This window comes from Andrographis paniculata, unplaced genomic scaffold (assembly GCF_009805555.1).
Source record: "Andrographis paniculata isolate CXL003 unplaced genomic scaffold, ASM980555v1 Contig37END, whole genome shotgun sequence".
Lineage (NCBI taxonomy): Eukaryota > Viridiplantae > Streptophyta > Magnoliopsida > Lamiales > Acanthaceae > Andrographis > Andrographis paniculata.
The window spans coordinates 93491-120885 of record NW_026137570.1 but is presented as its reverse complement, the minus strand read 5'-3'; the positions used below and the strand labels follow the sequence as shown (position 1 = coordinate 120885).

General features: G+C 41.5%; 5 protein-coding genes and 1 pseudogene across 11 annotated transcripts; 2 read left to right on the top strand and 4 right to left on the bottom strand.

Moving 5' to 3' along the window:
• Positions 1-31: 31 nt before the first annotated feature.
• Positions 32-1643, bottom strand: LOC127250255 (probable sugar phosphate/phosphate translocator At5g25400; annotated as a pseudogene).
• An 846-nt stretch (positions 1644-2489) lies between these two features.
• On the bottom strand, positions 2490-8315 carry LOC127250257 (SPX domain-containing protein 2-like). The gene is made up of 3 exons (XM_051273436.1): positions 7691-8315; positions 6882-7002; positions 2490-3075 (listed from the first exon to the last, which is right to left on the bottom strand). Exons 1-3 carry the CDS (start codon positions 7988-7990, stop codon positions 2693-2695), a joined length of 804 nt encoding a protein of 267 aa, XP_051129393.1. The 5' UTR covers positions 7991-8315; the 3' UTR covers positions 2490-2692.
• Positions 8316-9131: 816 nt separating this feature from the next.
• LOC127250250 (G-type lectin S-receptor-like serine/threonine-protein kinase SD2-5) lies at positions 9132-12699 on the bottom strand. Its single transcript, XM_051273429.1, has one exon. It carries the CDS (start codon positions 11823-11825, stop codon positions 9381-9383), a length of 2445 nt encoding a protein of 814 aa, XP_051129386.1. The 5' UTR covers positions 11826-12699; the 3' UTR covers positions 9132-9380.
• A 3301-nt stretch (positions 12700-16000) lies between these two features.
• Positions 16001-18842, bottom strand: LOC127250134 (putative clathrin assembly protein At2g25430). The gene is made up of 2 exons (XM_051273292.1): positions 18337-18842; positions 16001-18100 (listed from the first exon to the last, which is right to left on the bottom strand). The coding sequence occupies exon 2, from the start codon at positions 18089-18091 to the stop codon at positions 16163-16165; it is 1929 nt and encodes a 642-aa protein (XP_051129249.1). The 5' UTR covers positions 18092-18100; positions 18337-18842; the 3' UTR covers positions 16001-16162.
• Positions 18843-18911: 69 nt separating this feature from the next.
• Positions 18912-20100, top strand: LOC127250139 (ATP synthase subunit b', chloroplastic). The gene has a single exon (XM_051273304.1). It carries the CDS (start codon positions 19174-19176, stop codon positions 19858-19860), a length of 687 nt encoding a protein of 228 aa, XP_051129261.1. The 5' UTR covers positions 18912-19173; the 3' UTR covers positions 19861-20100.
• A 581-nt stretch (positions 20101-20681) lies between these two features.
• LOC127250137 (GDT1-like protein 1, chloroplastic) lies at positions 20682-27375 on the top strand. 7 transcript variants are annotated; one of them, XR_007838559.1, is made up of 13 exons: positions 20682-21069; positions 21831-21901; positions 22089-22388; positions 22836-22889; positions 23107-23168; positions 23422-23661; positions 24096-24147; positions 24247-24321; positions 24687-24816; positions 26409-26479; positions 26805-26852; positions 27022-27168; positions 27320-27375. XR_007838559.1 is itself a non-coding variant. In XM_051273297.1 (12 exons), exons 1-12 carry the CDS (start codon positions 20955-20957, stop codon positions 27091-27093), a joined length of 1164 nt encoding a protein of 387 aa, XP_051129254.1. In that variant the 5' UTR covers positions 20682-20954; the 3' UTR covers positions 27094-27375. The 7 variants fall into 7 exon arrangements, 5 of the variants coding, with proteins under 5 accessions (XP_051129254.1, XP_051129258.1, XP_051129253.1 ...); XR_007838558.1 differs by having other exon boundaries at positions 27276-27375; XM_051273297.1 differs by having other exon boundaries at positions 22089-22262; positions 27022-27375.
• The last annotated feature ends 20 nt before the right edge of the window (positions 27376-27395 follow it).

Sequence of the window (27395 nt, the reverse complement as noted above, 5' to 3'; positions counted from 1 at the left end):
AAGAGGAGAGACAGGGAAGCCGTGGGATTGGTTGATTGATTAGTCACAATGATCATAAGAGCATTATATATCAAATAGCCCCTGGAGCTGGAGCGAGCTGCTAATGAATGCGCCTAGTTAATTACGTTGTGTTGTTCAACATCTCTATTTAATTGAACAATGACACCAAGATAAAATTAATTAAGGGCAAGGCCGTTCCACCAGAAACACACCAGCAGCAGGATGATGAGGATGGATCTCGTCTCTTTCGTCCCCTTATTCCAATAAATATATAGTACTTTATAAATCTTTCTTCTTTTCTTTTCTTTTAATTTGGTTTCATTGAAAGTAGCTAGCTTTTAATTAAGACTGAGCGTCGCCCCTCTTCCCCTTTCCATAAGAATCTCTGTTATTCATTTCCTGTCGTCCAACAGCAGCCGCCGCCTCCCCGACTCCGACTCCGCATCATCATCGTCATCATCACCATCACCACCACCACCATCCGCGGCATGTTCCTTCTTCTCCTCCGCCTCCGCTATCTTCCTCAATGCCTGCAACTTGGAGTGGTTGTAGTACGCAACCCCCAGGAAGGCCAAACCATACCCGAGCAGATTCAACGGCGTCACCGTATCTTTGATCACCGACCAAGAGAAGGCAATCAGCAGCCAATCCTTGACGACCCCGGCCACATTCATCGTCAAAGCTGACGTCTTCCCCACCAGCAGGAACACGGCCAAGTTCAGCGCGAACGCGCACAAGGAATTCGTCCCAAACACCACCAAATCGAAACGGAGCCCCGAGGCGGAGACGCGCTGCCTCAGCACCGGATACTCCACGATGGCCCAAGGGATCGCAAGGAAGGCCAAACAGCTCGGAGCCACGTAGTAGAGGGAGGTGACGGGGTTCAGACTGATCCCTTTCGAAGTCAACAGGATCTGGATCATGACCAGCCTCGTGGCCTCGAACAGGACGGCCCCCAGCTGGAGGAACACGCCCCACGAGTCATACCTGGCCTCGCCGTAAGCAGCGACCGCCACGCCCAGGGAAATGGCAAGCATGTTGGACATGGTGCTGGCCCTGTAGCCGTCTTTCCGGAGCAGGATCCCGATGGAATAGACGGCGACGGCATGAGCGCTTTGAGCATCTGGATGAAGGAGACGGAGAGGTAGATGTAGGCGGAGTTGGAGAGCCAGAGGGAGAGGGAGTAGAGGGCGCCTATGGGGACGACAGAGGAGAGGTAGGCGCGGGGGCTGAGGGAGGCGGGCTCGACGAGCTTGAGGAGTCGGACGGCGGCGAAGGCGAGGGAGGAGCAGAAGGACATGTGGATCATGGTGAGGGAGATGGGGAAGGGCCAGTCGTAGAGCTTCTTGTCGAGGATGTACTTGTTGTACAAAATGACGGAGAAGGAAAGAAGGATCCAAATGGAGACGTAGGCGTAGGACAGGGCAACGTTCTTGACCACCCCGTCGGAGAGGGAGAGGGAGAGAGCGCCGCCCTTGCCCATGGTGGCGGTAATTAGGGAAAGTGGGAGCCAACCAATTGCCAAGACGTGGATTTCACTTTCTTCTTCTTCTTGTCGTCGTTGTTTATAAGAGAGAGAGAGAGAGAGAGAGTCAGCTCATAAGAGATGGGAAAGGAAAGAGAATCAAACGTAGAAGATGTTGCTGTCCTGTTGCCCATTGTCGCTACTCTGCGTAACTCACTATTATTTGATTATTTTCGTTTTCTTTGACATAATAAGAGGGTGTACAGTAAGTACATCTACTACTTTTATGTGTGTATATAATACATAGGTATGGTGGGATTAAAGAAAAGTTAATGTGCAACCAGTAGAAGTCAACTGGTTGACTTTTATTATTGTGTATATGTTTTAAATATCTATATGTAGGTGTATATATCTATTTATTTATGTATCTTCGCCTAATACATTAAAATATTATAATCTTAAGACATTTCAAGGAATTACTGAGTAGATTAAGCATTAATATATATTTGTATATATTTTGTGTGTTTTAAATAAATTATCTCGGACGAGTAGCTTTGTATATGGTATGATTTATTTATTTTTTTAATAAAGTTTTTATAGGTGTGTTTAACATATTTTAAATTTGAATTTTCATATAAAAAATAAATGATGAAGGCAACAATTGTACAAATAAATTTACCCTAAATTTACTTTATATTGTTCAAAAACTTATAGTGAAAAGATTTGTATTATTACATTCTAAAACCAATAAAAAGTATATAATCATGTACTTATGATTTACATTCCAAAATCAATTTGTAGAGCATGATTATTATGTCGGAATAATATTATGTCAATTTATCATATATATATATATATACTATAGTCTCTATGTCCAGGAATAATTTAAATTAAAGAATAGGTAAATAAATATATATATATATTATAGAAAAAATAGAAAAAATAATAATAATAATAATAACAAATTTAAGTACTATTTTCGTCCAATTTAAAATAAACATTTATTTTTTTAAAAATAAAAATTAAAAAAATAATATTTTAATTATATTAGGTATCTTAAATTCACATTCCAAAGCTAATGTCAAGAAGTCAAGACTACCTTGATCGGGACCTATGAACATAGCATTGGCAGCTGACCACTAACAGACCAGCAAAGATCATAATAAACCCTAGCGTTCAACTAGCAACTTAAACAAACATTATTTTATTACATGCTCGAATACCTTGTTAACTCCGCAGTGGTGGCAATGAGAACATGTTCACCGTAGAACTCCCGCTCCTCATTTCTTTCAGGGTTTGCAAGGCTGATATTGTCAACTTCAAATACATGTTCTCCATGGATTTGATTTCTGCAAGCTCCTCAGGTACCCTGAGTTTTTCCACCTCCACCTCGCTCACCCTCTGCTTAGCACTTGCAGCAGCACCTTCTGAGATAACCAGCTGCTGCTCTTGTCGAGAGAAGATGCAATGAATCATTCCTTCACACTCTTTCACTAGCTTATTTATAACTTCAGTCCTAAAGAATGGCTCCTGCAGGACCTTTTGGATGAACGGCAATTGGATCAGATTGCCACTTCTCTTATCATACTTCTTCAGAATCTTCACCAATCCTATTCCAAGCAATCAAATTAAATGGTTAAGTGCCTTCACCACCAAAGGATCAAATAGCATCGACAACATTAACAACTATGTATGATCATGATAAATGCACTTCAAAACTATTCCCACACTCAACCGAAAAAACCAAAACAAAAAGAAAATCATATTTTCCACTTCCATTTACAGAAAATCATTTGACAACTTTCTACTTTACTTATTTGTCAGCTCTCTGTATAATGGTAGATCATGTAAACCCCTAACATATACCAGCAAACCATCTATCACACCATAATTGTTGGAGCATTGCCTCTGGAACTGTTATTAGTTTCCTGCAAATTCATCTTGGTAAAACAAGTGTCTAGACATTTGTGGGACAAGGAAAATAACTATGGTCGGCGGTATCTCAAATTCTTTCCCAATTTGCGCAACTTATGGTCTTGTGGGTATTAGAGTCCAAAATCTACCTATGAGGCTATGACAATACTAACAGCAACCAATATACAGCTTTCGTCAAGCATAAAGCTGTTTTGATTTGATTGCAGACAAAATATAGCCACAGCCTGCAACCCCTCAATATTGTTTGAATGTGTGCGAGCTTCAGCAACTTTCTCAATTATTTACATACTAAATTTGATTTGTACTTAAATATGCTTTATGCAGTCAACGATAAATCTTCCTCTTCTCTTGCTTACATTCTTTACTCCTAAAAGTAAAACTAACAAATTGTTATCAGAGCATTTCTTCTTTAGGGGCTTGGGAGTGAGCCAAGTGAAACCTAACTCAAGCCTTATTGTTCACAATTATATCCACCAAATGGATTCTGAAACACCTTTCACAACACTAGCACCACTAGTGTTTAAGGGTGAAAGTTATTGCCTTGTGCTGCAAGAGTGGAAGCTTACCTAGAGGTGAAAGATCTTGAAATACTGTTGAGGAAATAATGAAGTCAACCCCTTACCAAAAAATTCAACCATCACTCAAGTGAAGAATCATACAACATGGAAAGCAAGAAAGTCAAAGGTAAAAGCTACCTTGTTTGCTGCTGTTGTTTCACAAGAGATCTTACAAGAATCATGAGCCAAAAGTCTAACATTTGATGTTTGGACTTTGGAATTTCCTCAAAGTGGATTAGGAAGGAGATGAAAAGGTTAAAGGAATGTAAGTGCTGATTCTGATTTGTGACTTTGGGATGAAGTAAAGGAGTTAACAACAATTAAGAGTATTCCTAACAAAATAAGGCTCCTCACTTCTGAATTTTTGATTAATTGTAAAGAAAATACTTGTAATTATTCCTGAAAGATTTTATGCTACCATATCCTCCATGAAGAGCAGCAAAGATCGGTCAAATTACTTAGGCAGAACTAACGAGTGCTTTACAAGCTCAACAACAAAGGAGACGAATGAGAAGTGAGGGTCCATAGAAGGAGCATTGCAGGATAAGTTACAAAGCAGTCAAGGAGGAAAGACAGGACAAACAGTTATCAGAAAAACTTCAACCCGCGTGATACATTAGCAGCTGCAAAGGAGAAAAGACGAAACAATTTCCTCCATGCAGACATTGTGGTAAAATAGGTCATCCTCCTTACAAATTGTGGAAAGACCTGACGTGCTGTGTTTGTAGTGCAACACACTCAGCACCATGAAAGAACCTGTAACAGCAACTTTCAACAGAAAGATCATGCCAATTGCAAGTAAGCAATAGCAGAAACTGCTTACAGCATCCTATTTTAAAAAGCAGCTTAAGCAATCGTTGGCTCATAGGTAGCTGTTGCACCAATCAAAGAGTTGGATATGTCATAAGACTCTAAATTACTTAGGCATAGTGGTGGCCCAATAGAGTATATTTTCTATTTTAAACCTAATTAATAAGCCACAAATATACAAGGGAAGAATAAGAAAAAGACAGTAGGTTTTCTCTCATTTTTGGGGACTAGGGCTCTTCCTGGAGAGTAAAGGAATCATACCAGACTTCTAGTGAGTTCTGGGTGTCAGTTTGGTTCGGTTTCCTTTTCTTTTATCTATCAGAATTGTTACCATAGAGAGTTACACAAGTACTAAATTAATTTCAGATGTTCTGTTTGTACTGACATTGATAAAAATTTACTGAGAATTGGCAGCTAGTTGAAAAGGGATTCGGCGTCATCTTTGAAAACAATCACTTTATGATCAAGGATGTTCATGCCAATGACATCATAAGAATCAAAATGAGAGGAAAGAGTTTCTCTCTTGATACAATGGGGGAGGAGCATGCAGATTATACTTTTGCAACGACCAACTCAAAGACTTGGCACAAAAGGCTAAGTCATCTCAACACCCCTCAAAACTCAAGATGGTGCCGTAATACCCAACTTGTGTTTGGTAAGAGAGACCAGAAGCAAAGTTCGAATCTAGGTGGACTTTATAACTTAGTATTAATTTCAGACCATTCAATCGATCATATGTTGTGGTGTTGACGCCAACAATCCTCTGTCATAGCGGCAGAGCAAGGTTTTAGCTAAATTAGAGTTTTTGGTAACACCGATCCTTTGATGAAGCAGCGGTGCTAAACCCTAAGAAATTAAATCTTAATACAAGAAACTATGGACATATGGTCAAAGACTGAGCAAATTTTGATCAAAACCAAAAACAAATTTGATAGATGGGTCAAAAAAATGCTAGGGAAGATGCTGCTGGAACAATTATGGCTAACAATTATGGCTAATCTCATACTTGAGAGGCGAGGATTAGAATGGCATCAGCATGGTGGTTGCGAATGTTCGGGTACATTCCAAGGTTATAGGGATGTATCCAAAGAGAACGGACTCATGTTACATTTGGTAGAATTTTTTAGTTATTCATTAATAATGATATTATTGCCTATTTATAGGCATGATACAAAATGAAAAAACTCAAACAATGACTACTTAATCTAAGTATATATACCTAAATAATAACCACTAAATCTAAATAACAGTAATAAAATATCTATCTAAAATATATCTCAACAAAAATGATGGTTCAGTGAAACTTAAGCACAACGACACTGAAGTTCAGCGTGCAGAATCTTTTATGAAGCCTCTTTCAAAGACCAAATTTGAAGATTTAAGAGAGAAGCTTAGGATGTGTTCTTTTGGAGTCTGAATATTGGTTTGGATGAGATATTTTGTAAGAATAAATAGTGTATTTTTATAAAAAAATTGTAATGGTTGTACTTAGTACAGTAAAAAAGCTTAAATCAAATTCCAAAATAACAGAGCCAGAGTTTGCACCTATTGATGCAAGGAAGAGTGTTTGAATGTGTGCATTTGTAGCTTCAACAACTCTTGGATTATTTCATGCTTACTTTGATTTCTTTTACCGAGTCATTAGGCGTTTGCTAGCATTAAATTGTTGCTTATTTTCAGCTAATGTGTTACTAATTTTTTCTTTTCTGATTTTTCAGTTATGTACTTAAAAATGATTTATCCAGTCAATGATGTATCTTATTCTTCCCCCAATTATGTTCTTTACTCTCAAAAGTTAAACCAACAAATACAAAAACCAAAGATAATAGTTAGCTACAAGAATAATATTTCATCCCATTTGTTGCTATATGCCAACAAGGTATTAAGTATAAGCATGCTGAATAGATCACTATAGGAACGAAGTGTATATATATTGCCAGTTGTAAGAACAAAAGTATATATAAATTATCATGCATCGACTATTCAAACTGGCAAGTCGGCAATGAAAACAAGATTTCCTATAGGGAAAGTTGATACTAACTATGCACATTCCATTAATACGACTATCTATACATACTCTAAGAAAGTTCTTTTACAGTTGCAGAGCACAAAACCTGTGTAGTTGAGAACACTGTAGTTTTCCAACAAAATCATCTCTCCATGAAAATCTACAAGCTTTCTTCCCACTTTCATAAGTTCCTCTTCCTTAGCCTCAGCTACTCCATCTTTCAATAACTGTGGACATGAAAAAACCCAAATGAATCGGAGGGGAAAAAAACAAAACAAAATGAGGGGATTCACTGGAGAACATTATCGTAATCCACACATTGTTCAAAATTCTGAAAGAAAGGCAAGTTATACAATGCCCATAAAGAAATATAAGATGTATGAATGACCAATGCTTAGGGAAGGTTGCACAGAACTTAAATAGAGTAGGGTAACGTCTCCACGCATATGCAATATGAAGAGGTGGTAAGGTGCAGAATTGTGACTCCAAATTAGTCTATCCACTTCAATGTGGTCCATAGGCAGTCCAGTTTCATTAAATACTTGGATTCCTAAATATACCTTGCACAAATCTCACACGTTGTGAAGTCGCCGATTTCCATAATATACCACTTAATAAGCATTGGCTTACAATCTCCATTGGCCTTCGGATGAAATTGGTCACAGAAATACAAAAACCTTCCCAACTACATCTGTATTTGTATCAACTCGGTTTTTTTGGAGAGGATAATGAGCCTGGAATTTGCTCTTCATATCTTGGCTTTTCCCCTTTCACATCAAAGATACTTGCCCCACAACATATAAGGAAGACATGTACATAGCTTCAGAGAAAATAAAATAAGTTGCAGGAAAAAGAACATCCATTACAAACTATATACCACGATAAAAGAAGTCGAGGAGGGTCTCAAAACTATACCTTGAATCTGATAACGTACTCTTCCTCCTTATCCAAGAAAAAGGCGTTAAACTTTTTGATCTCTCCTTCCAACAGCTTCAAGAAATCTTTCATCTCCGGGGAGACCACCACCACCACCTCCTCCTCCTCCTCCTCCTCACCCAATTTGGGGCGTTTGCTGACCCTTGGGAGATGTTTCGATTTCGTTTTCGGAGAGATCAATTTTAGCTGCTTCTTCAAGTCCTTGTACGATATGAACATTTCCTGCCAATCTGGGAATGTCTCATCGAGCAGTTTTCGCAGGATTTTCCAGAACTTCATCTGTTGTTGCCTGTTGGTAATATGGAGAATTGGGACTGGGGGGGGGGGGGGGACAGAAACGGAGAGGGGGTCTGATTGTACGAGAAATATATATAATTGACGATGGAGGGGAAAGATGATGGGAGAGGGGGAGAGAGAGAATCAGTGGACATGGGATGGGATGATATGACAAGAACGAAGACGAAGACTTGGGGCGGGCGGGGCATATGCGGGAGAATATACTTACTGAGTAGGAGAGATTGGAGGGCTAAATATAAATGTGAATATTCCACCCCTTGCGCTGGTCATCAATACCAACACCCAACACCCAACACCCAACACCCAACATCAACATCTCCAATCTCCATCTCGTTAATTAATTAATACTATTAGAGCCTTACTTACCGTTCAAGAAACCAAACTGACAACACAACATTCATATCCGACCTCCCATTTTGCTGCACAGGCACTGTCATTGTTTCGAATCCGACGACATGCGCCGCGGAGTGGGAGTTTCACATTCCAAATGCTGGTTAAGTAGGTTTCCTGTAGGCATCGGATCCTGGTTTTACACTCTCAAATGGGATGGACGGGTTGTTGAGTAGAGTATCAATGACTCGCCCCGCCTATCCTATCCTATCCTATCGGATGTGAGCGTGGGGCCGTGGGCGAGGCAATTTAGCCTTTTGCATCCAAAGAATTCAAGATCATCATTAAGTCATCTACTTTCCTTAATTCAAGATTTGGTTCATCAGGTTTATAACCCCACATCAAGAAGAGTAGTATTCCTCGAGTGGCTGGTTGTGCCTGCCTCACTTTCTGTTGTGTATCGCAAGCAAGCAAGCAGCTTCACTCGTTTGCTTTGATTGGACTTTCCTTGGAATTGAGCAACCAGACGAAGCTTTTTGCCCAGTGTTGTCTGAAGGCGGGGAGGCAGGCAGAGTAGAGCTTTTTCAGCGGCTTCATGGTTGGAGCTGCTTTTTCCGTCCAAGCTTGACAGGGCATTAAGGTGCAGCAGCAGCAGCAAAACTACAAACTGAAGGCGTCACCTTCTCTTGCAGTTGCACTGGCACACCCAATTAGTCTTCAAATGTTAATGTTGGAGGGGCATGGGTGCATGCTTACTGATAAATTTTTTGACAAATGGAGGCAAGCATGCAGATTAAAAAGCCACCCACATTGATTTACACATGCTATTCAACTTATGATTCCACAGTACACGTAAATTTACAAATGAAGAATGCAAGTGCTCGCTCCACCCAACTAGTGTGTGTGTATATAGTGTTTTGTGTTCTTCCTCCACCCCCCCCCCCCCCCCCCCTCAATTTAATCTAGAAAACTATTTTCAAAAAATGAACCTAGCGACTTGCCCACAAAAAATAATCGCATCACGAGCGCGCTTCAGGCAGGATCATCTTGGACCAGAGAGGCGAACTGCAGAAAGATATGCGTCACTGTTACAATCTGATGGCCCTGAAGAAGTTCCTTCCTCACTGATGGACTTGAAGAAACTTGAGTAAAGCCTGGAGCCGAGCTGAGAAGCAGTTGGTGGTAAGGGGACAGGGCTCAGCCCTTCCAGCATTTGAACCACTTTAGTCATTGGTGGCCTGAGATACATGTCATCCTGTATGCACCACAACGCGACCTTGATTGCTATAGCAATCCTCTCATCGTCTTCATCTATCTTCAGTTGAGCATCAAGTAAGTCCTCCAGTTTTCCTTCTTCCAGCTTTTTGAAGGCATAGGAAGGGAAGTGGGATTTTTCAGAGGTTTCTGCAGGATCATAATTCTTTCTACCGCCAATTAGCTCAAGCAATACCATCCCATAGCTATAGACATCACTCTTCTCTGATATGGCATAATTTGTGATCCACTCGGGTGCTAGGTACCCCCTCGTGCCCCTCAGTGTTGTAAAAACATGGCTTTGTTCTCTGGTCATAAGCTTAGCAAGGCCAAAATCTGATACTTTGGCCATAAAGTGGTCGTCAAGAAGTACATTCTCTGGTTTTATGTCGCAATGAACTATCTTTGCATCACAATCCTCATGGAGATAAGCCAGGCCTTTGGCTGTGCCCACAGCAATACTGTATCTTGTGTTCCAATCCAACATCAGCTCCCCTTTCTCCTTCCTGAAAAGCCATCTATCCAACGATCCATTCGCCATATACTCATATGCAAGTAGCCGGTGACTCCCTTCAGCGCAGAAGCCCTTGAGCCTCACCAAGTGAAGGTGATGAATGCTTCCTATGATGCTAACTTCAGCGCGGAATTCTTTCTTACCCTGGCCAATGCCTTCCAGCTTCTTCACAGCCAGCCGAGTTCCATCAGGGAGCGTGCCCTGATAAACTGACCCAAACCCTCCCTGGCCAAGCTTCACGACGAAGTTGCTTGTTGCAGTCTGAAGATCTTTGTATGTGAAGCGGATTGGCATCCCTGATAAACCTTCCAAGAAGTTGTCCTCTTCTGCAGAACTTTCTTTCGGTGTTTCAGGCATTTTCTTGTGCCTTCGGTAGATATAAATTCCAGCACAAATCAGTCCCAAGATAACAATAAGTGTCACAATTACAATAATGACTACCACCGGGAAGTGGCCATTGCCGCCGCCGCTGTCCCTCTCGCTGCCTCCACCACTGGTGGAGATTTTGATGTAGGCCGTGTAACCAGAACCACCCCTGGATTCTTGCATGCTTCCAATCTCATTAAACATAAAGCAGTTGCCTGTTTTGTTCTCGAAGAACAGAACCCCACAGGAACAATTCCCAAGGCACGCTGTCTTGCAGCCATCCAAAGTGGTTTTAGAGGACGGTTGAACAAAGGCCAAGGCGAAATAACTGAGGCCATCGCCCCCGCTGGCAAGGTCCGCAGACACTGTGGAGCTGTTGCAGGGAGGGAGAATACCCGGCTTGCAAGAGGGGAGGGATGACGGGCACCGGCATGTGGTGGCAGTGTTGCCGGAGCAGATCGAATAGGGGTCGCAGGCTGCAGGCCTGCTGCACTGATTCGGAGGTATGCTCACCGGGGAGGGTTGGAGGGAGCCTCCTTGCAGCGAACTAAAAGTGATGGAGCCATCGCTCCCCAGCACCACCACCCAAGTTGAGTTCGCAACGGACTCATCTGAGAACACGAACTGCCAGAGGAGCGCCTTGCTCGGATCATAAAACTTCCACGAGTTGGCACTGATGGTAGCAGACGCGACGTCACCGGGGCCTTTGTTGATGATGATGCGGTTGTCAGTTTTCATGGACCAGTACGGCTGCGGGGGCTGGAAACCTGCGGAAAGAATCATATCGCCATTTTTGATCTCAAGGGAATAGGTGAGGTTATTGGAGCCGGGGTCGCTGACGAGCTTCACCCCCTGAGGAAATTCTTGGTTCGACAGAAGGGTGTTGGTGGGGTGGCTGAAGCTGTCCCAGACAGGGCTGCCATCCTTCCCCACCAGAACGAGATTCCCGCTGTCCTGCAGCTGAATTGCGGAGACTCCTTTGTTGGCCGTGTCCGAGGACCAGATCGTGGAGCCCCCTCTCTCCAGATAGGCATTCCCGGTGTCGTCGAAGAGAAAGTTGTCCGAATTCTGAACTGGGGCACCTCGGTTGGCAGTCCAAACTATGGTGGAACTGCTCTTGTGAATCACAACAAGCAGAAAGACTGTGACAACTTTGGTGGGGGTGAAGCCAAAAGCAAAATCCGAATTGTTGGATAGCAGGAACAGTCCGTCGTTGTCGATCCAGTACATTGGAGACCCTTTGAAACCTGGATCCATTACCCCAACCCTCGGAACGCTAGCGGTGATTGTTTCCACTGACAGCAGGATGAATAAACACAAAACCAGAACGGTCGGGAATCCCCAATTCCCCATGGATTCCGCACAGCCGAAGAATTTCCAGATGCAAAGGACCCTCCCCCCCCCCCTCCCAAAACAGGAGCCAATCAATTCGTGTTCCTGGAAAACCACCCTACCCACCCAGAGTTATTTAACTACACTCGCTGGTGAATGAATTTTCAAGAGAAAAACTCCCCACGAAGTTTGAGGCCACAATCCGCGCCTAGATTCCATACCACCAAGTCAAGAATTTGAAACCCAGCAATTGTGAGGAGGCACCTAAAAAGTAACCCTTTTAATTGGCTACGAAGCCAACATGGAAACGCACGAGAAAATTGAATTGATCCACAGGAGCAGACGGCGGACAGTCCACAGAATTAGCTAGCTAACAACAATAACAATAATAAAGGGAGTGAAGTGCAATTGGCTAAAAAGAGAGATATACAGAGAGAGAGAGATAGAAAGTCCCCAAGAATATCCTCCGCAGCAGAGAAATTCAATTGAGGGGAAAAGCAATAACTATTGGGGGCCGTACACACAACACAGCTGCAGAACAGGTATGAATGAATATGCAGTACAAGAGGCAAGAAAGGAAAGGAGTGGTAGCAATCAATAAGAATCAAGATGAGAATTGAACAGGTAATGCTGGGGTTGGGCAGAAGAGGATGAAAAGAGAGAGAGAAGGGCCGGGGGGGAGGCGTGGTTTGTTGATTGAGGCATGGGCAGTGCAGCAGAATTGGAGATTGGAGGAAGAGGGGGAACTGACTAGTGAGGAAGAAGAAATGAATTATTAATTATATTGAATCGTCGAGGCATATCATCCATCCATCCATCCATCCATCCATCCATCATGCATAGGGAAGGGTTGGGGGGTGGGGGGTATGAGGCGAGCATTAACTTCTTTTGCTGCCAGCGTCAACGAAGAAGATTATATATATATACACACAAATATACATCTGCACTGACAGACAAGTAGAACAGGTGGGCGGGTGGGGGCTATTTATTACAAAGATTGATTATATATATACATATATGTACATGTATGTATGTGAATACTATTGGGCAAGAGAAGACCCAGGCCAGACCAGTTGAGTTGCTGAAGATCTCAGTGTGCTCCCAAGCAGATACAAGTTACAACACTTGATTATTCATGTCAGGTCAAATTAGATCACGCATCAGCTAAGAGATCTGGTGATGGTGATGGTGATGATGATCACATTATTCACAGCTAAGCGGGGATGGACCACCATATATAACATATATGATATATATCAACATATGATATATAGGTTAGGGCCTCCTAACCTAACCTAGCCCGCCTGCCTGCCTGCCTGGCCACCACACGCGCACATGTCAATGTCAATATCCCTTATTTTATCCAAGTATTGATTAGTAATAATCTACTGCGTTTGACTCTCTCTCTCTCTCTCTCTCTCTCTCTCTCTCTCTCTCATGTAATGTAAGTAAAGGTGTGGTGGCGCACGATAACTCTCGCCTCAGCCATAGTATTCTATAAACGATACGTCGTTCCTACTAACCAATAAAAACAGATGGACGGGGCAAGTCAATAGTCAATTATATATATATATACATATATATCAATGTGTTTTTGTGTGAGAGAGGGAGAGAAAAAAAAGGGAATGCTACGAGAAGGAATGTGAAGATGCATGTGCTCGGTGGGCCCTGCAACCTCTACAAATCTATTATTCCATATATTATGATGAGTAAGTATTATTCGATGTACAGGCAGTGCAGTGCAATATTATTGTAGTATATTGTGAAATCATTTGTTTGTTTCGTCCTTACAACCTTAATTAGTTTTGCTTGCCTTGTCGGATATTGCACTCCACCGATCTGCCATCTGCCATCATTATCATCACCATCATCGTCTTCATCATCCACTGCCATCTATGTATCTATCTACCCCCCGCCACATCCGCGCGCCCACATTCTCATATACATCAGATCAATCATCGATCTGAATTGTAAGGTATCTATATATATATATATATATGCATGCATACGTTCGTTCCTTTGACTCTCGAAACATGCATTTGTTGGGAATGAATAATACATCTATCCTCTCGTTTACTGAATTAATGAAGTGATGATGACGCTGATGCTGTAGTCCCATGCACCCCAATCCAACGATGCTATCTCTATGCATGGGTTCTCTTTTTTATCAATTCTATCTTAATTTGGCTGTTATTACATTGCTCCATTTGCTGCTTAACGCAAGGCCTAATATATATATATATATGTGTGTGTGTGTGTGTGTCGTAATCAATTCTTCTAGGTGTGTGGTTGAAAACTCTGATCAACCAATACGACTAGGCTAGCACTAAGTCAAGTTCGATGCATACATCAATCAATCATATAGTAGTAATAAATTAAGCAAGTGGAGCAATACTTGTAAAGATGAACATAATCGCACTAGATCGTTCTCTCACAGAGTTGCACTGAAATAATTAAAGGTTTGGTATATTAAAGCAAGAAATCTGAGAGAATAATGGTATGTATGTATGTATATTTTATAGCAGTGGATGTATGTGTGTGGGTGGGGACTGGGGAATGGTTTGCTTGATGGTCACTCCTTTCCTGCCCTGTCCTGTGCTGCGCTGTGTGAGTTTTTTAATAAAAGCAGAAACCATTAATTGATGGTATTAGGTTTGAAAACTGGTGCAGAGAGACTAGTGCATGAATATGAATGAATCGTACAAGTTTTGAAATTGGACGTGGACCGCCGGCGTTTGCTTTGTATATTAATTTATGTTCCTCAACTGGGGGAGGTAGGTAGTGTGGTGAAATGGAAGAGTAGGTAAGGGAGGTCAGGTGGGTAGGTACCAGGGAGAGGGATCGGATGGGCAGGGCAGGGTTGAAATAATGAAGTTGTATCATATCACCAGGATCCGTTATTATAGATGTAATGTAGTTCACCAATTCCTGCTGCTGAAACTGTGCCTCTGCCTGTGCCAATACAATTTATGGAGGGAGGGAGGGAGGGAGGCATTTAGCAGAGGCAGAGGGGAGTTTGGGATTGATTGTTAACTACTCCACATGATTGACGACGATGCATAGTAGTAGTAGTAGTAATAGTGCAGTTGGAGGAGCTCGGGATTGTGGAGTGTGAATGCGATGGGAAGGACGGATCAAAACGACATGACCAAGCAAGGAGCATTTACGTATGTGTATGTGTAATGCTGCTGCTATGAGGCAGACAGACGGACAGAGCGACCCACCGGCCAACCAACAATAGCCGACACAGTCGGACTTAGAAGAAAGGTGTATCGTGTTGCGTCCAAGCAGCAGCAGCAGCCGCCGCCGCCGCCGCCTTGGAGATCATCGCACCACACCACACCACACCAGTCTCTCTCTCTCCCCACATTCACAATCATAATCACAAAACCCATGTGAATGTAATTGGGGTCTACTCTCAAACTCATCCATCCATGGGCTCTACTCCTTCCCTGTACTGACTGTATTGTGTACATAGAAATGGTTTTTCCTGTCCTGCCACACCTAACCTAACACCTACGATGCACCCCCAAGCGCATTTTCTTCATTTCTTTCACTTTATTCTTCTTCTTCTTCTTTCTTCTTTTTATGGTTGAATCAAAAAAGGAGGGGTATGAAAAGGATAGGTCACCTCACTTCACCTGCCCTGCCACAATCCAACAACGTTGACCTTTCTTTGCTTCCTCCTAACCAAACAATAGCAACATAAACCAGTACAGTGCTGCCTGCCTGCCTGCTTGCTGCACTATTACATTAGCCTCCCAATCCATCCGCTAGAGCTAGGATAGGAGATGCTTTTTTTTGCTGTAGAATAGAAGAACAGAATATATTGAAAGTACGATGACCATGCAATTTCTGGACACTCATATAAGATTAAAACCAGAATCTACTCCCGTGGTGCTGCATCAGCAGGCGCTGGCACTGTATTGTTAACACGATATTTAGTACCATGCGCGATGCTAACACTGTAGCCTCTCACAACAAATATTAGATTGCATAACTAAATACATCACCATATATTGACTGACACACTTTGAAGGGAGGGGGAGGGGGAAGGGCACAGAGACGTAAAACTTTAATGATCCAACAGGTACCAGCCACTCCAAAACAACTAATGCAATGTCATTCTAAAATGGACACCAAATATTAGCATTAATATCACATAAATTGTCACATAAATTCCAAACAAGACCAAGAACTCAACAGGCATACAACTGGATGGTTGAAAACAAATTGTAACACACACCATGCTAAATATATATCTTTCCCTTGTCGCAGCATTGCAGGTAAAACATAAAATGCATAGAGTATGAATCATCCAAACAGAAAATAGTTTTAATGCAGACATATAGGAAAAATCAGTATGGAGTGTAGGAATACCCAGGAGGAGGCATTCCCAATCCATTTACAGGTGGCATTCCATAAGGCATCACCGGCTGCACCCCTGGAGCATAATAGCCACTAGTACCGATCTTGGCCAGAGTGGCTTGGCCTTGCATTCCTTCTCTGGCATACTGCTGCCAAACCATCTGCTCCTGCACAAGCAAACCTTGCTTCTTCTCCATATCAGCCATCTGCACATATGAAGGTGGGGGAATGCTCAAAGACGCGGCAAATGGATCTTGGCCAACTGTTTGGACTGTTCCATCAGGTGCAGGGAGTGCCAATACAGGGGTTTTACTGGCTCCAGGACCTGGCAATGCAACACTGCTGGCACTGCCACCACTCAACTGGGCAGTGCTAACATGCTGCCTGACCATACCCTGATCGTACATACCATTCAACAACAATGGATCTAATCCACCACCCATTGAAGCCTGCTGATTAGAAAGGTGGCTAGCAGACTCTACCAGAGCCAACTCCCAATCAGCTTTTCCAGTCTCTGCAGCAGGATTTTGCCAAGCAGAAGTTACCTCTGATTGCCCATTTGATGGGAATGCCTCCCAGGATCTGTTCCCCTTGTTCGCAGCTGATCCGGCGAACAATGCCAAAGCCAACTTATTGCCTTGATCATCAGCAGTTACTCCCTCGTCTCTCAAATCTACCAAATCCCCCTGAACCACAGGCTTAGGAGGCTCAGGCTCAGGCTCAGGCTCAGGTGGAGGAGTGAAGTTTTCAGGAGGTGGCAATGCTTTAATCTCATTCATATCCTGAACTTGCTCCTCCTCTTGAGGCGCTTGTTGGACCTCTGCCTTCCTCTCAGGACTTTTCAGTGCTTTTGCCCTATCCCTCACAAATTCCTCCAGAGTCTCCAACAACTTGCTAGTGATCTTCTGTACTTCTGGGTACTCAGAAGACCTTGCCACACCAACATCCTTGCACCAATTGTAAAGTCCGACCAACTCATCTATCTGCTTTGCAGCACTAACATATGCATCAAAAGCTTTCACACAATCTTCATACTCCATATCAAAGAACTTATCCAGAAGCACTGCCAAAACCTCACAAATATCAGCATACAGCTTGAAGCTCTCCTTGACAATAGCATACAGAGCCACCAAAATCATCCGCTCATTTTTTGCCAGGCCAGTGGGCCGGCACGACAAAAATCGATCCAATAACCTTTGCAAATGTCCCATTTTCCCAAAAATTCTCTCAGGTTTCATCTCTCTCAGCGGTGTGACATCTTTCTTCTCATTCCCAGAGTCTCTCACATCCCCAGATGACCTTGATCTGCGCATGCCATTATTTGGTCCATCGCGGAACTCATTATAATCATAATCATACCCCCTGTTTGATCCTGAAGGAGACCTGTAATTATATCTGTCATCTCTACCTCCAAACTTATCAATTTCACCTCCATTTCCACTCTGTTTCCGCTCATATACCATCAACTCAAGCCTTTGATCCAGGTACAAGGCATAAGTCCGGACAAAAGTTGAATGATCCCATGAATTAGAATGAGCCTCATCGCGAAAATCAGACAAATTCAACAATCTGGTTCCCCTCCTAGTAGCATACATAATTTCCTGCTGAAAAACAGCATCCCCTTCATTCAGTAATCTGTGAATTAACATCAAGCACTTCAGGGCAACGATCCAATCACGGGTTTTTCCCAATCTTCTAGATACAGTGACAACGCAAGCGCTAACATATCCATGAGAATACGAGGTGAGCTGAAGAATTTCTCTTATATACTTCTCGGAGGCAGGGTCATCATCGTGGCTGGTGGCTTTGACTATGGCAACTTCTAGCTCGGGTGCCAGGTTGCTGGCAACTTTTGCGATCCCGATGCTGGTTTGATCCTTCACCGCCCCAATCGCCTTACGAATCGTGCTCGGAGCCATAACTCGACCCTAAGGCGCAATATCAGGAATTCCAAAACCCATTACGTCGATCCATATCACTACCCAATCAATTGCAATTTTTTTTTTTTTTTTTTAATTTTATATCGCCAAGGGAAATAATCCAACGGATTCAACAACAAACGGTTATGAAATCAAGTAGAAGTAAAGAACTAGCATTTGACTAAAGGGAAACTACAAGTATGCCTCAAAGAGGAATTATGAAGGGGGATCAGCAAATAACTAACCTCCAAGTAATCAAACAGGTAGATCTAGATCCAGTACTGTGGGTGGAATGATCGGTGGGATGATCCAGCAGAAGGAAATACACCGTCAGATCTGGGCTAAAGAAAAGAAGAGAAAATTGGGGGGAAATAGTAAAGATAGAAACAGAGGCGAGGAGAGGGAAAAGCGGGGAGACCTGAATGAACGGGGATTGTTTACAGTCTCACTAGATTCCACCTCGCTAGGAAGATTTTGGGAGATAAAGGAAGAAAGAAGTAATCAATCAGCTGCGAAGGGAAGGAAATATAGGAAAGAGGGGGATTCGGGATCCCGACGAATTGGGGCCGTTGGATTAGGAATGCGTTGGGGGAGCCAGGATGTTTTCTTGACATAAATCGAACACCGACGGCGGCTGCGGTGCGGCTCATCTCATCTCGTCACCTCACGCCATTGCGTGTCCGTTGGTCGGTCGGTCGGTTGGGTCCAAACGAACTGTGAACTGAACCCGCCCCACGCCCGCGTACCCACCCGCCGACCCGCCGCGTTAATAAAAACAACAATAAATAATATTCATTAATTAATTATGTGGTTGACGAAGAGATAAGAAGAAGAAGAGCTCACTTCGTCCTGGCCGCTCCCCTCCTCACCCTTCCCCCGCGGCTCCATCTCCTCCACTTGCTAATTAACTGATACATACATACGTACGTACACACATCCTCCTCCTCCTCCTCCTCCTCGCCGCAGCAGTCGTCGTCCCGGGAATCACCGCACAAAGGAATCGGCGACCGACAGCAGAGTAAACAAAAAAAGAATTGAAGAAAAAAAGAGGGGAAGGAATCGCAGCAACAGCCACCGCCGCCATGGCAAACATGATCATGGCCTCCGCCTCCTCCAAAGCTTTCATTGCCATTGCCTCCTCCTCCCCAACGCCATCTTCCACCCCAAAACTCCTCAATCCCAAACCCCTTACCCCCCGTCTGCATCCACATCAATACCACTCCTCTCTCCCCCAAAATAAAATACCCCTGCCCAAACTTCCCTCCCTCGTCGCAGCTGCCACTGCCGCCGGCTTCTCCCTCGCCCACGCTCCCCCTTCCTTCGCTGCCGAAATCGAGAAGGCTGCCCTTTTCGACTTCAACCTCACCCTTCCCATCATAGCGGTGGAGTTCTTGTTCCTCATGTTCGCATTGGACAAGGTCTACTACACCCCGCTCGGGAAATTCATGGATGAGCGGGACGCCGCCATCAGAGAGAAGCTCAGCAGCGTCAAGGACACTTCCGAGGAGGTTAAGCAGCTGGAGGAGCAGGCCGCGGCGGTGATGAAGGCTGCCAAGGCCGAGATATCTGCAGCCCTCAACAAGATGAAGAAGGAGACACAGATCGAGGTGGAGCAGAAGCTGGCAGAGGGGAGGAAGAGGGTGGAGGCTGAGCTGCAGGAGGCGTTGGCTACTTTGGAGACGCAGAAGGAGGATACTGTGAAAGCTCTTGACTCGCAGATTGCCGCCCTCAGCGATGAGATTGTGAAGAAGGTGCTCCCTCTTTCTTGAGGCAAGGCACGGCACGGCACAGCACAGCCCCGCCCCGCCCAGCGGAAGAGGGTGATACGTATTCCAATCTCTATTTATGTTACGCTTTATCCATCCATCTATCTCACCCACCCCACCCCTCTCCCCTAGCTTTTCTCCAACTATTCGGTCTGAATTAAGCTGATGCATCTATGTTGTATAAATGACTACTGAGAACATTGAGCACCAACCAGTTAATGTTTGAATTTGATGGCTGCTACATCTCTTCTATCTATCTATCCATCTCTCTGTGCGTTCATCTTGTCTTCACCCCAAGGAGGAATGGATGAACCAAAGAACCAAGTTCAGAGCAGAGCAGAGCTATATGTTTTGACAATTCCACCGACCTGCCTATTGCAAGTTTGCAACCGGGATGGGATATACACACACGCGCATTGCCTCCACCACACACGGTCGTCGGTGGTGTCGATGTCGATGCCTGCAAGTGTCCATCATCCTAGAAAAATGATGAACTAGGTCGGGCTCGTGCAGTTTGATACTTTGATTGATTGTATTTTGTAAAAGTACCCCATGAATGTATCTATCTTCCTTGCTCCCTACCCTCACTCTCACACTCCACACACCTATTCTGCTATTCACTGCACACTGCGCCAAGACAGCAGACGGATCCATGGCGGGGATGAGGCCCAACAACCATTAGCTCAGTTGCTCTGGATAGACCGTTAGTTCAGGCTTTACTACGATGAGGGGTCCTCATTCGCCCATGTGATTTATTTGTTCTTCCAGTAAATAAGAAGATAAACCATAAATAAATAAATAGTCATGATAGTGGAATGAAATGCCCAGTCAGCAGGCAATCCAGCCGTTTCCACCACACATACGTACGTACGTACGTACATACATACCATTTTCCCCATCCGCATATTATCTCTTCATCTGATCAACAATTTGGACTCCATGGCCACCAATTTTACCTCCTTCCTCTAACCCCAATATTCGGCACTTGTTCATGTTCCATATTGTTCATCGTCATTCTTTTTCCCTTCAACTGAGTCTGCTCGGGTCTATCAAAAGTTCGTTTTTGAAACCGCCTTTTGGCTACGGCGAATTATCTAATGGCTTATGCTTTGTCCGGGCCTCAATTCACCATCACGTCCTGGACTACTCAGGGTGATGATAGGAATGATTTGGGTTCCTCTTTCATCTTCACTCCTCATTTCCAGCTTTTAAGTACGCAAAGTTCATCTCTTTTTTCTTTTTTTTTTCTTCTTCTTGGATGGGAGGTAGGTGTTGTTTGGCGGGGTTTGCTTCTAGTCTCTTTATTAGTTTTGGGGTTTTCTTTTACTGATAACAATATTCTCGGGTGTATCTATTCTGTCGTTTCTGTGACAATCAATGTTCTTGGGAGAGTTAAAGATTCTTGGCAGTGCTCGGTCAAACCAAATTCTGTGGAATTTGCATGATGATATATGGTGTATTTTTGTTGATTTTCAAACATCAAAAGAACTGTTTATCCGTGTTTGCCTTTGTGGAAATAGAAAACGTTGTGTCGCTCTAGTCCTATATTCAAAGATTTTATCTTTATAATATGCTTTTGGGCGATTTACTTTGTCTCATTGACTATTCTGATGTAGTTATATCAATTTTCAGTCCTGATGAGATATTCAAGGCTTGGCAAGACTTCTACAACTACTTAGTTAGCTTTTCCTCTTTGATAAATGAGATGTTTTACCCTACACTGATTGAAATGATTTGATGGATTTATTAGGTCCAATTATCAATCCTACTAGCAATGCTATGTCTGGACTCCAGATTGGAGAGTTGAAAAAGAAAAATATATATATATATACACACATGCATACATAAAAAAACTACCATTTGAAGTTGTAACAAACACTTCTCAGTACTTTCCTCTATAACATTCTGTTCTGCACATGGCCGACCTTGATCCTTAGTTGATGGCTTAGTTTAGTGAGTTTGTCGTTTTGTAGGGAATAGTTTTGCTGGAAAATCGTCTTATGGTCCCCAGAACCCATTTTTCATGGCAATGGCATCAAAGAAGGTCAATAAACACTGATAGCATTCTTCAGTATAAACTGTTCTTTAGCATCAAATGCAAGTACATGTCATTTACACGCTTATTGTTATGGCAGCACAGTATGAATCTTCTTCAGCATGTCATAAGCTTCTATTGCATATATTTTAGTGTTTTTGTTTTCAGATATCTGATGGCTCTAATTTTCTCTCAGGAACTCAGAATTACTAAGGAGAAGTGCCACAAACTCACGTCACTGCATCTTAGTAATGAAATTTCCGACTCTCATGAGAACTTCACATTGTTGGACAAAAAAAGGAAGAACATTGCAAAAGCATTGAATTTTAGGGCTCTACAAATGCCATTGATGGACTATCTCAAACTTTTCGTAATATGTGGATTCTTTACTCTTCAAAGTAGTGAACAAGCAATTGCCGGTTCAGACCTTGCTAGAAACATGCAATCCCTTTCATTTTTAGGGGATTTGGGTGATATTAGCACAGGTTTTGCTTCAGTTAGGAATCGTCCCTACAACTTTGTTGTGCTATTCTTGAATCCAATATTGTGATCTCATTGCATATGGATTTTGACTTTTACACTCAGTTGAAACATGTTCATTTTCAACAAAGGTCAGAAGTCAAAGTTCAGTCTTCATATTCATGATGTTCATATGTTCTAGTTGGTCTCTAGGGTTGTTCCAGTCTTCATATTCATTTGTCTAAGGTTTTACTAACACTCCTATCTCTAGCAATGTTATGTTTCCTTTCCTTAATAAAGAGCTGCTGGTTATTTCATATCCTAATTGTACCAGTTTATTCTGTTGTTGCTGCGTTTTATACTTGTCCTCCTTTTTTACCTTCTAGCTTAAGTTTTGGCAATATGTTAGAATGGATCATGAGATTCTTCTTGCCTAAATGAATGTTCCAAAACTTGACATCACTTCTGAAATGGGTACTTGCAGGCTTTCTTGTTGATATTTTTTTCCGAACTAGGTGATAAAACCTTCTTTATTGCGGTAAGACACTGTATTCATCAATTTGATATGTAATAGTTTTCTTGAAGCTTATGTCCGTGCATTTTTAACCATGGCATTACTCTTAAATAAAATATCTATCTGCATTTATATATATGCATGTGAGTATGAAATAAAGTTGGGTTATAGTGTTTCACTAACTCTTACTTCTTTCTTGTCTTATGAAATAAGTCAGTGCATGGTTTGATTTTCTGTTCAGGCACTTCTGGCAGCAAGGAATTCTGCCGCTGTGACGTTCATTGGAACTTTTAGTGCACTAGCGTAAGTTATTTGAGCTGGATGGGTTGTTTAATTAGTAGTCCCAACTTATGTTTAGACCTCACAATTCTTTTTGGAAGTTCCCTATCTTGGAAGTTGCAATAGTGGCTATGATGAAAAGTGAGATTTTTTAGGAAGATACTAGTAGGAACTTCTACATTCTGCCATTGGCACTGTCAAGCTTGTTTTTCACGGTTGTTGACAGGATCTCTATATATGCTGACAATAACTAACTCATCCAGTCTTTTATTGGTAGTCAGGGAACTACTTGGTTGAAGGATAATATTCTACACACCAGTGCAGGAAGCATCTACTGTAGCCATTTGTTGCATTTACAAAAATTGACAACCAAGCATGGAAATCAATCTATCATTTGGGACAACATTAATCAATTACACTCATGTATATTGTGTGATAATGTGAACAGGCTAATGACAATCATCTCTGTTCTCCTTGGTCGAACTTTTCACTATATTGATGGCATCCTTCCTTTCAGGTTTGCCTCTGATACTCCAAAATGTGTAAAGCATTTCCAATTAAATTTTTGGAGTCTAATATTAGGACCTTAAGTAATAGTTTTTCCATTTTTTGACCCAAAAATTGAGTTTGTTTCATTATGTTTGGAAGTGTTTTGGATTATTTTAGAAATAGTAAAAATTTGAATGGAAAATATGTGTTGGGTGTGATGTATTTAGGTGTTGGATTGGATGTTTTTTAGGAGAAAAATTGTGATGAATAATGTTAAAATAAAGTTGAAAATATAAAACCCAAATCATAATTTAGTTTGGAAAATTAGCATACTTGTACTAGAGTTTGCACGCGAAAGGTACAGTTTTATATAAATGCATGAGGTATGAACAATATATTTGAGCAGGTTTATGGTCCACAGGAAACTGATTCAATCATTATTAATTTGAATCATTTCACCAGATTTGGAAATGCAGATTTACCTATTGATGATCTTGCTGCAGTTTGCCTTCTGGTAAGCAAATAGCTAAGACTAAATTCTACAAATACTGATGTGGGTTACTGGATTCTTGGTTGTTTATTTCTCAATGTTATGTGAATTTGCATTTTACAGATATATTTTGGTGTTTCATCCTTGATTGAAGCCTCCTCTGGTGATGACCTAAAAGCAGATGAAGAACAAAAGGAAGTATGAAGTCTATTTAACGGCGCTTCCTCTATGATGCATATTACATTCAATGTAGTTGGGTGTACTGGTTAAGAGTAGAATTTGCTAACGAAATGGGATAGAGACATTAGGAAAGAGTAGAATCTACTATCGGAATGGGATAGAGACATTAGGTAATAAATACATCTCATCTAAAAACACTATATAGACTGACAGTACAAGTAGAGCACCAAACCCTTCAAAATTGATCATCAGAGTCAGATAAGGATCTTAGCTGTCCAAGATGAATTTTTATCTATGCTATAGCTGTATCTTCACTTTCTACTTGGATATTTTGGTGGAGAAGAGCTTGATGTTTGAAACTCACAAATGCTTGCTGAGTGCAGGCAGAGCTGGCAGTATCTGAACTTTCAGGGTCTGGTGCGGGTATTTTGGCTGCTGCAAACACTTTGTTTAGCACTTTCCTGCTTGTGTTTGTTGCTGAATGGGGTGACAAATCTTTCTTCTCTACAATTGGTGAGATGGATACCCTATCAAGTAGCATACTAGCATTCTATCTTGTGTATATGGAGGGTTAAATTTTTGGTGTTCTCAGTTTGTCTCTCTAATTTCTGAGGTGCATTAGTCATGTAAGACGGTCATGGTCCTTATTTGCGCACTAAGGCACAAATATGCATTTATATAGTCATATTTAAACGTGTTATATAGTTATTTCAAAAACTGAGTAAACTAAATTTGCCTTTCAAGTTCAACGGCAACTCTATTCTCAAGATTAGTTTCATGATCCAAAGGAGGCCACAGCATAAATTACCTAAGAAACAATACAAATAATTTCTAATCACTTTTTATCTTTTTACTAGAGACTATGAACAATTTACCTTATTGTAGTATGAGCATAGGTAGTATGGTTTGTTGATATATTAAACTTGTAATAATATTAGAGTTATGAGTTGATTTTGTGGTATTATTGTAATTCAATGCCGGCTCGTAATTCAAACACAAGCTAGGTTTGAATTTTATATATATTTTATATATTTAATTTTATTCATAATTTTTTATAATAAAATATTCAAGTTTTAATAATAAATATAAATTTTGATATAAAAAATTATATATATTATATCAATATATAAATAAAATAAATATATTATTACAAACGAGCTCAATCGAACTATTCGCGAGCCGAGCTCGAGCTCGACTCTATAAACGAGCCAAGTCGAATTTGGCTCGCGAGCTACTCAATTCATTTACCAGCTCTAGCCTGAAGCTACTCATGTCCAAGTTGATAACAAGTCAACAATTTCATTAAGTAAGAATCCTATTATTCATGATTGTAGCAAGGGCATAGATACAAAATTTCATTTTACCTGAGAAAGTATGAACAAAAAAGAAATACAATTAAAGCACATGAAGACCAATATCAAATGGCAAACATCTTCACGTAGGCACTGAAGATTCAAGACTTTTGTTGCTTGAGAGTAGTTTTATTACACTTGTAATAATGTTGGAGTCTGTTAAAATATTTAGAAGCAATATATTATATTTATAGTAGTTGTCTTATTTAAGAGATTTATGGGATTCTTGTCTTTTTTAGACGATTTATATATCACTATAAATATGTACGTATTCTTACGATTGAAATAGAGAATTTCAGCTTCATATTCTACGATTTATAAATCGTCTAAGAAATATATCACTATAAATCGTCTAAATAAGACAAGAATCCTACGAATTTCTTAAATAAGACAACTACCATAAATATAATATATTGCTTCTAAATATATTTTAACAGAGTCAATGAGGTTGATTTTGTGGTATTGATTGTGATTCAGTGCTGGAATAATTCCTTGAGTTACGAGGGGGATTTCATGGGATTCATTGTAATTCAATAGGAAGCTATGGCCTTGATTTTGTTGGATTATTCTTATCCATATCCTTACTGTGTGTGTGTGTGTTTGTGATAATTAGGAAGTTATGACCTTGATTTTGTTTTCTTTTTACTCTTAGCTCTCTATCATGTTTAATTTTCAAGAAAGCTTGTTTTATTCTTGTTCTTCAATGTTCATCACTTTGTACACCTGTGTTCATCCCTTGCTACATTCTTTCAGCCCTTGCTGCAGCGGCATCACCTCTTGGAGTCATTGCAGGTGCCTTCGCTGGTCATGGAGTAGCAACACTGGTAAAACTTTAGGCTTCAGTCTCTAATCACCTTACTCGGATACTTATAAAAATAAATCAAACAAGCACTTATCAAATCTCAGCTCAGAAACATAGTTGTAGCAACAACGTACAGAACCTACACTACCACTTGCTATATCCTTCTATTTTTCCATGATTCTGAACCATTTTATTGATATAAACTGATAGACCTTTCATTTGGAGTACATATGTAGAAAACCCATGAGAAACAATCTCTGGTGCAGTTTGCAACCATGGACAATTTGTTTAGCTTTTTGAGGTCATATATTGGCTAACAAGCAAGTAAATAATCAATGAATTTGCAGCTTGCTGTTTTAGGTGGCTCTTTCCTGGGAACCTTCCTCTCTGAGAAGGTTAGATATATCACTGAAGAATTACCCATTGATTAATTGTTGCTTTTCTTTCCCCTAACGTGGGTATGACTCAGTGTGGGGCAAAAGATAAGCAGCCCACCTGTTATTGCATTGCATCTTTAATTGGAGCTGAGGCTGCTGACACAGCGCATGAATGTGTGTTGAACAGGCAATAAGATACATTGGGGGTATACTCTTCCTGGTGTTTGCTGCAGTCACATTTGTTGAGATTGTGAATTAGGGGCAGCTAAAGAAGAATGAAGTGCGTAGATCTGGATGCGGCGTGCACCGGATAACAGCTCTTATGTCTGTGCAGGTAGTAGCTAGGTTCTGTGAATTATTGACTGCGGTTGAACCAGTATGCATGCATGTGGTTAATAGACATTCTTAATACGGTGTTTATGGTGGAGGGGATGTGAGCAGGTTAGGCTGTGGACCGAAACTAACAAACAAACCAACTCAAGCAGGTTGCACTTGAGTTCGTGTATGTCTGCAATGCATTGAATCTCTTGCTTTGAACTCAGTTATGTTTTTGCCACGGCT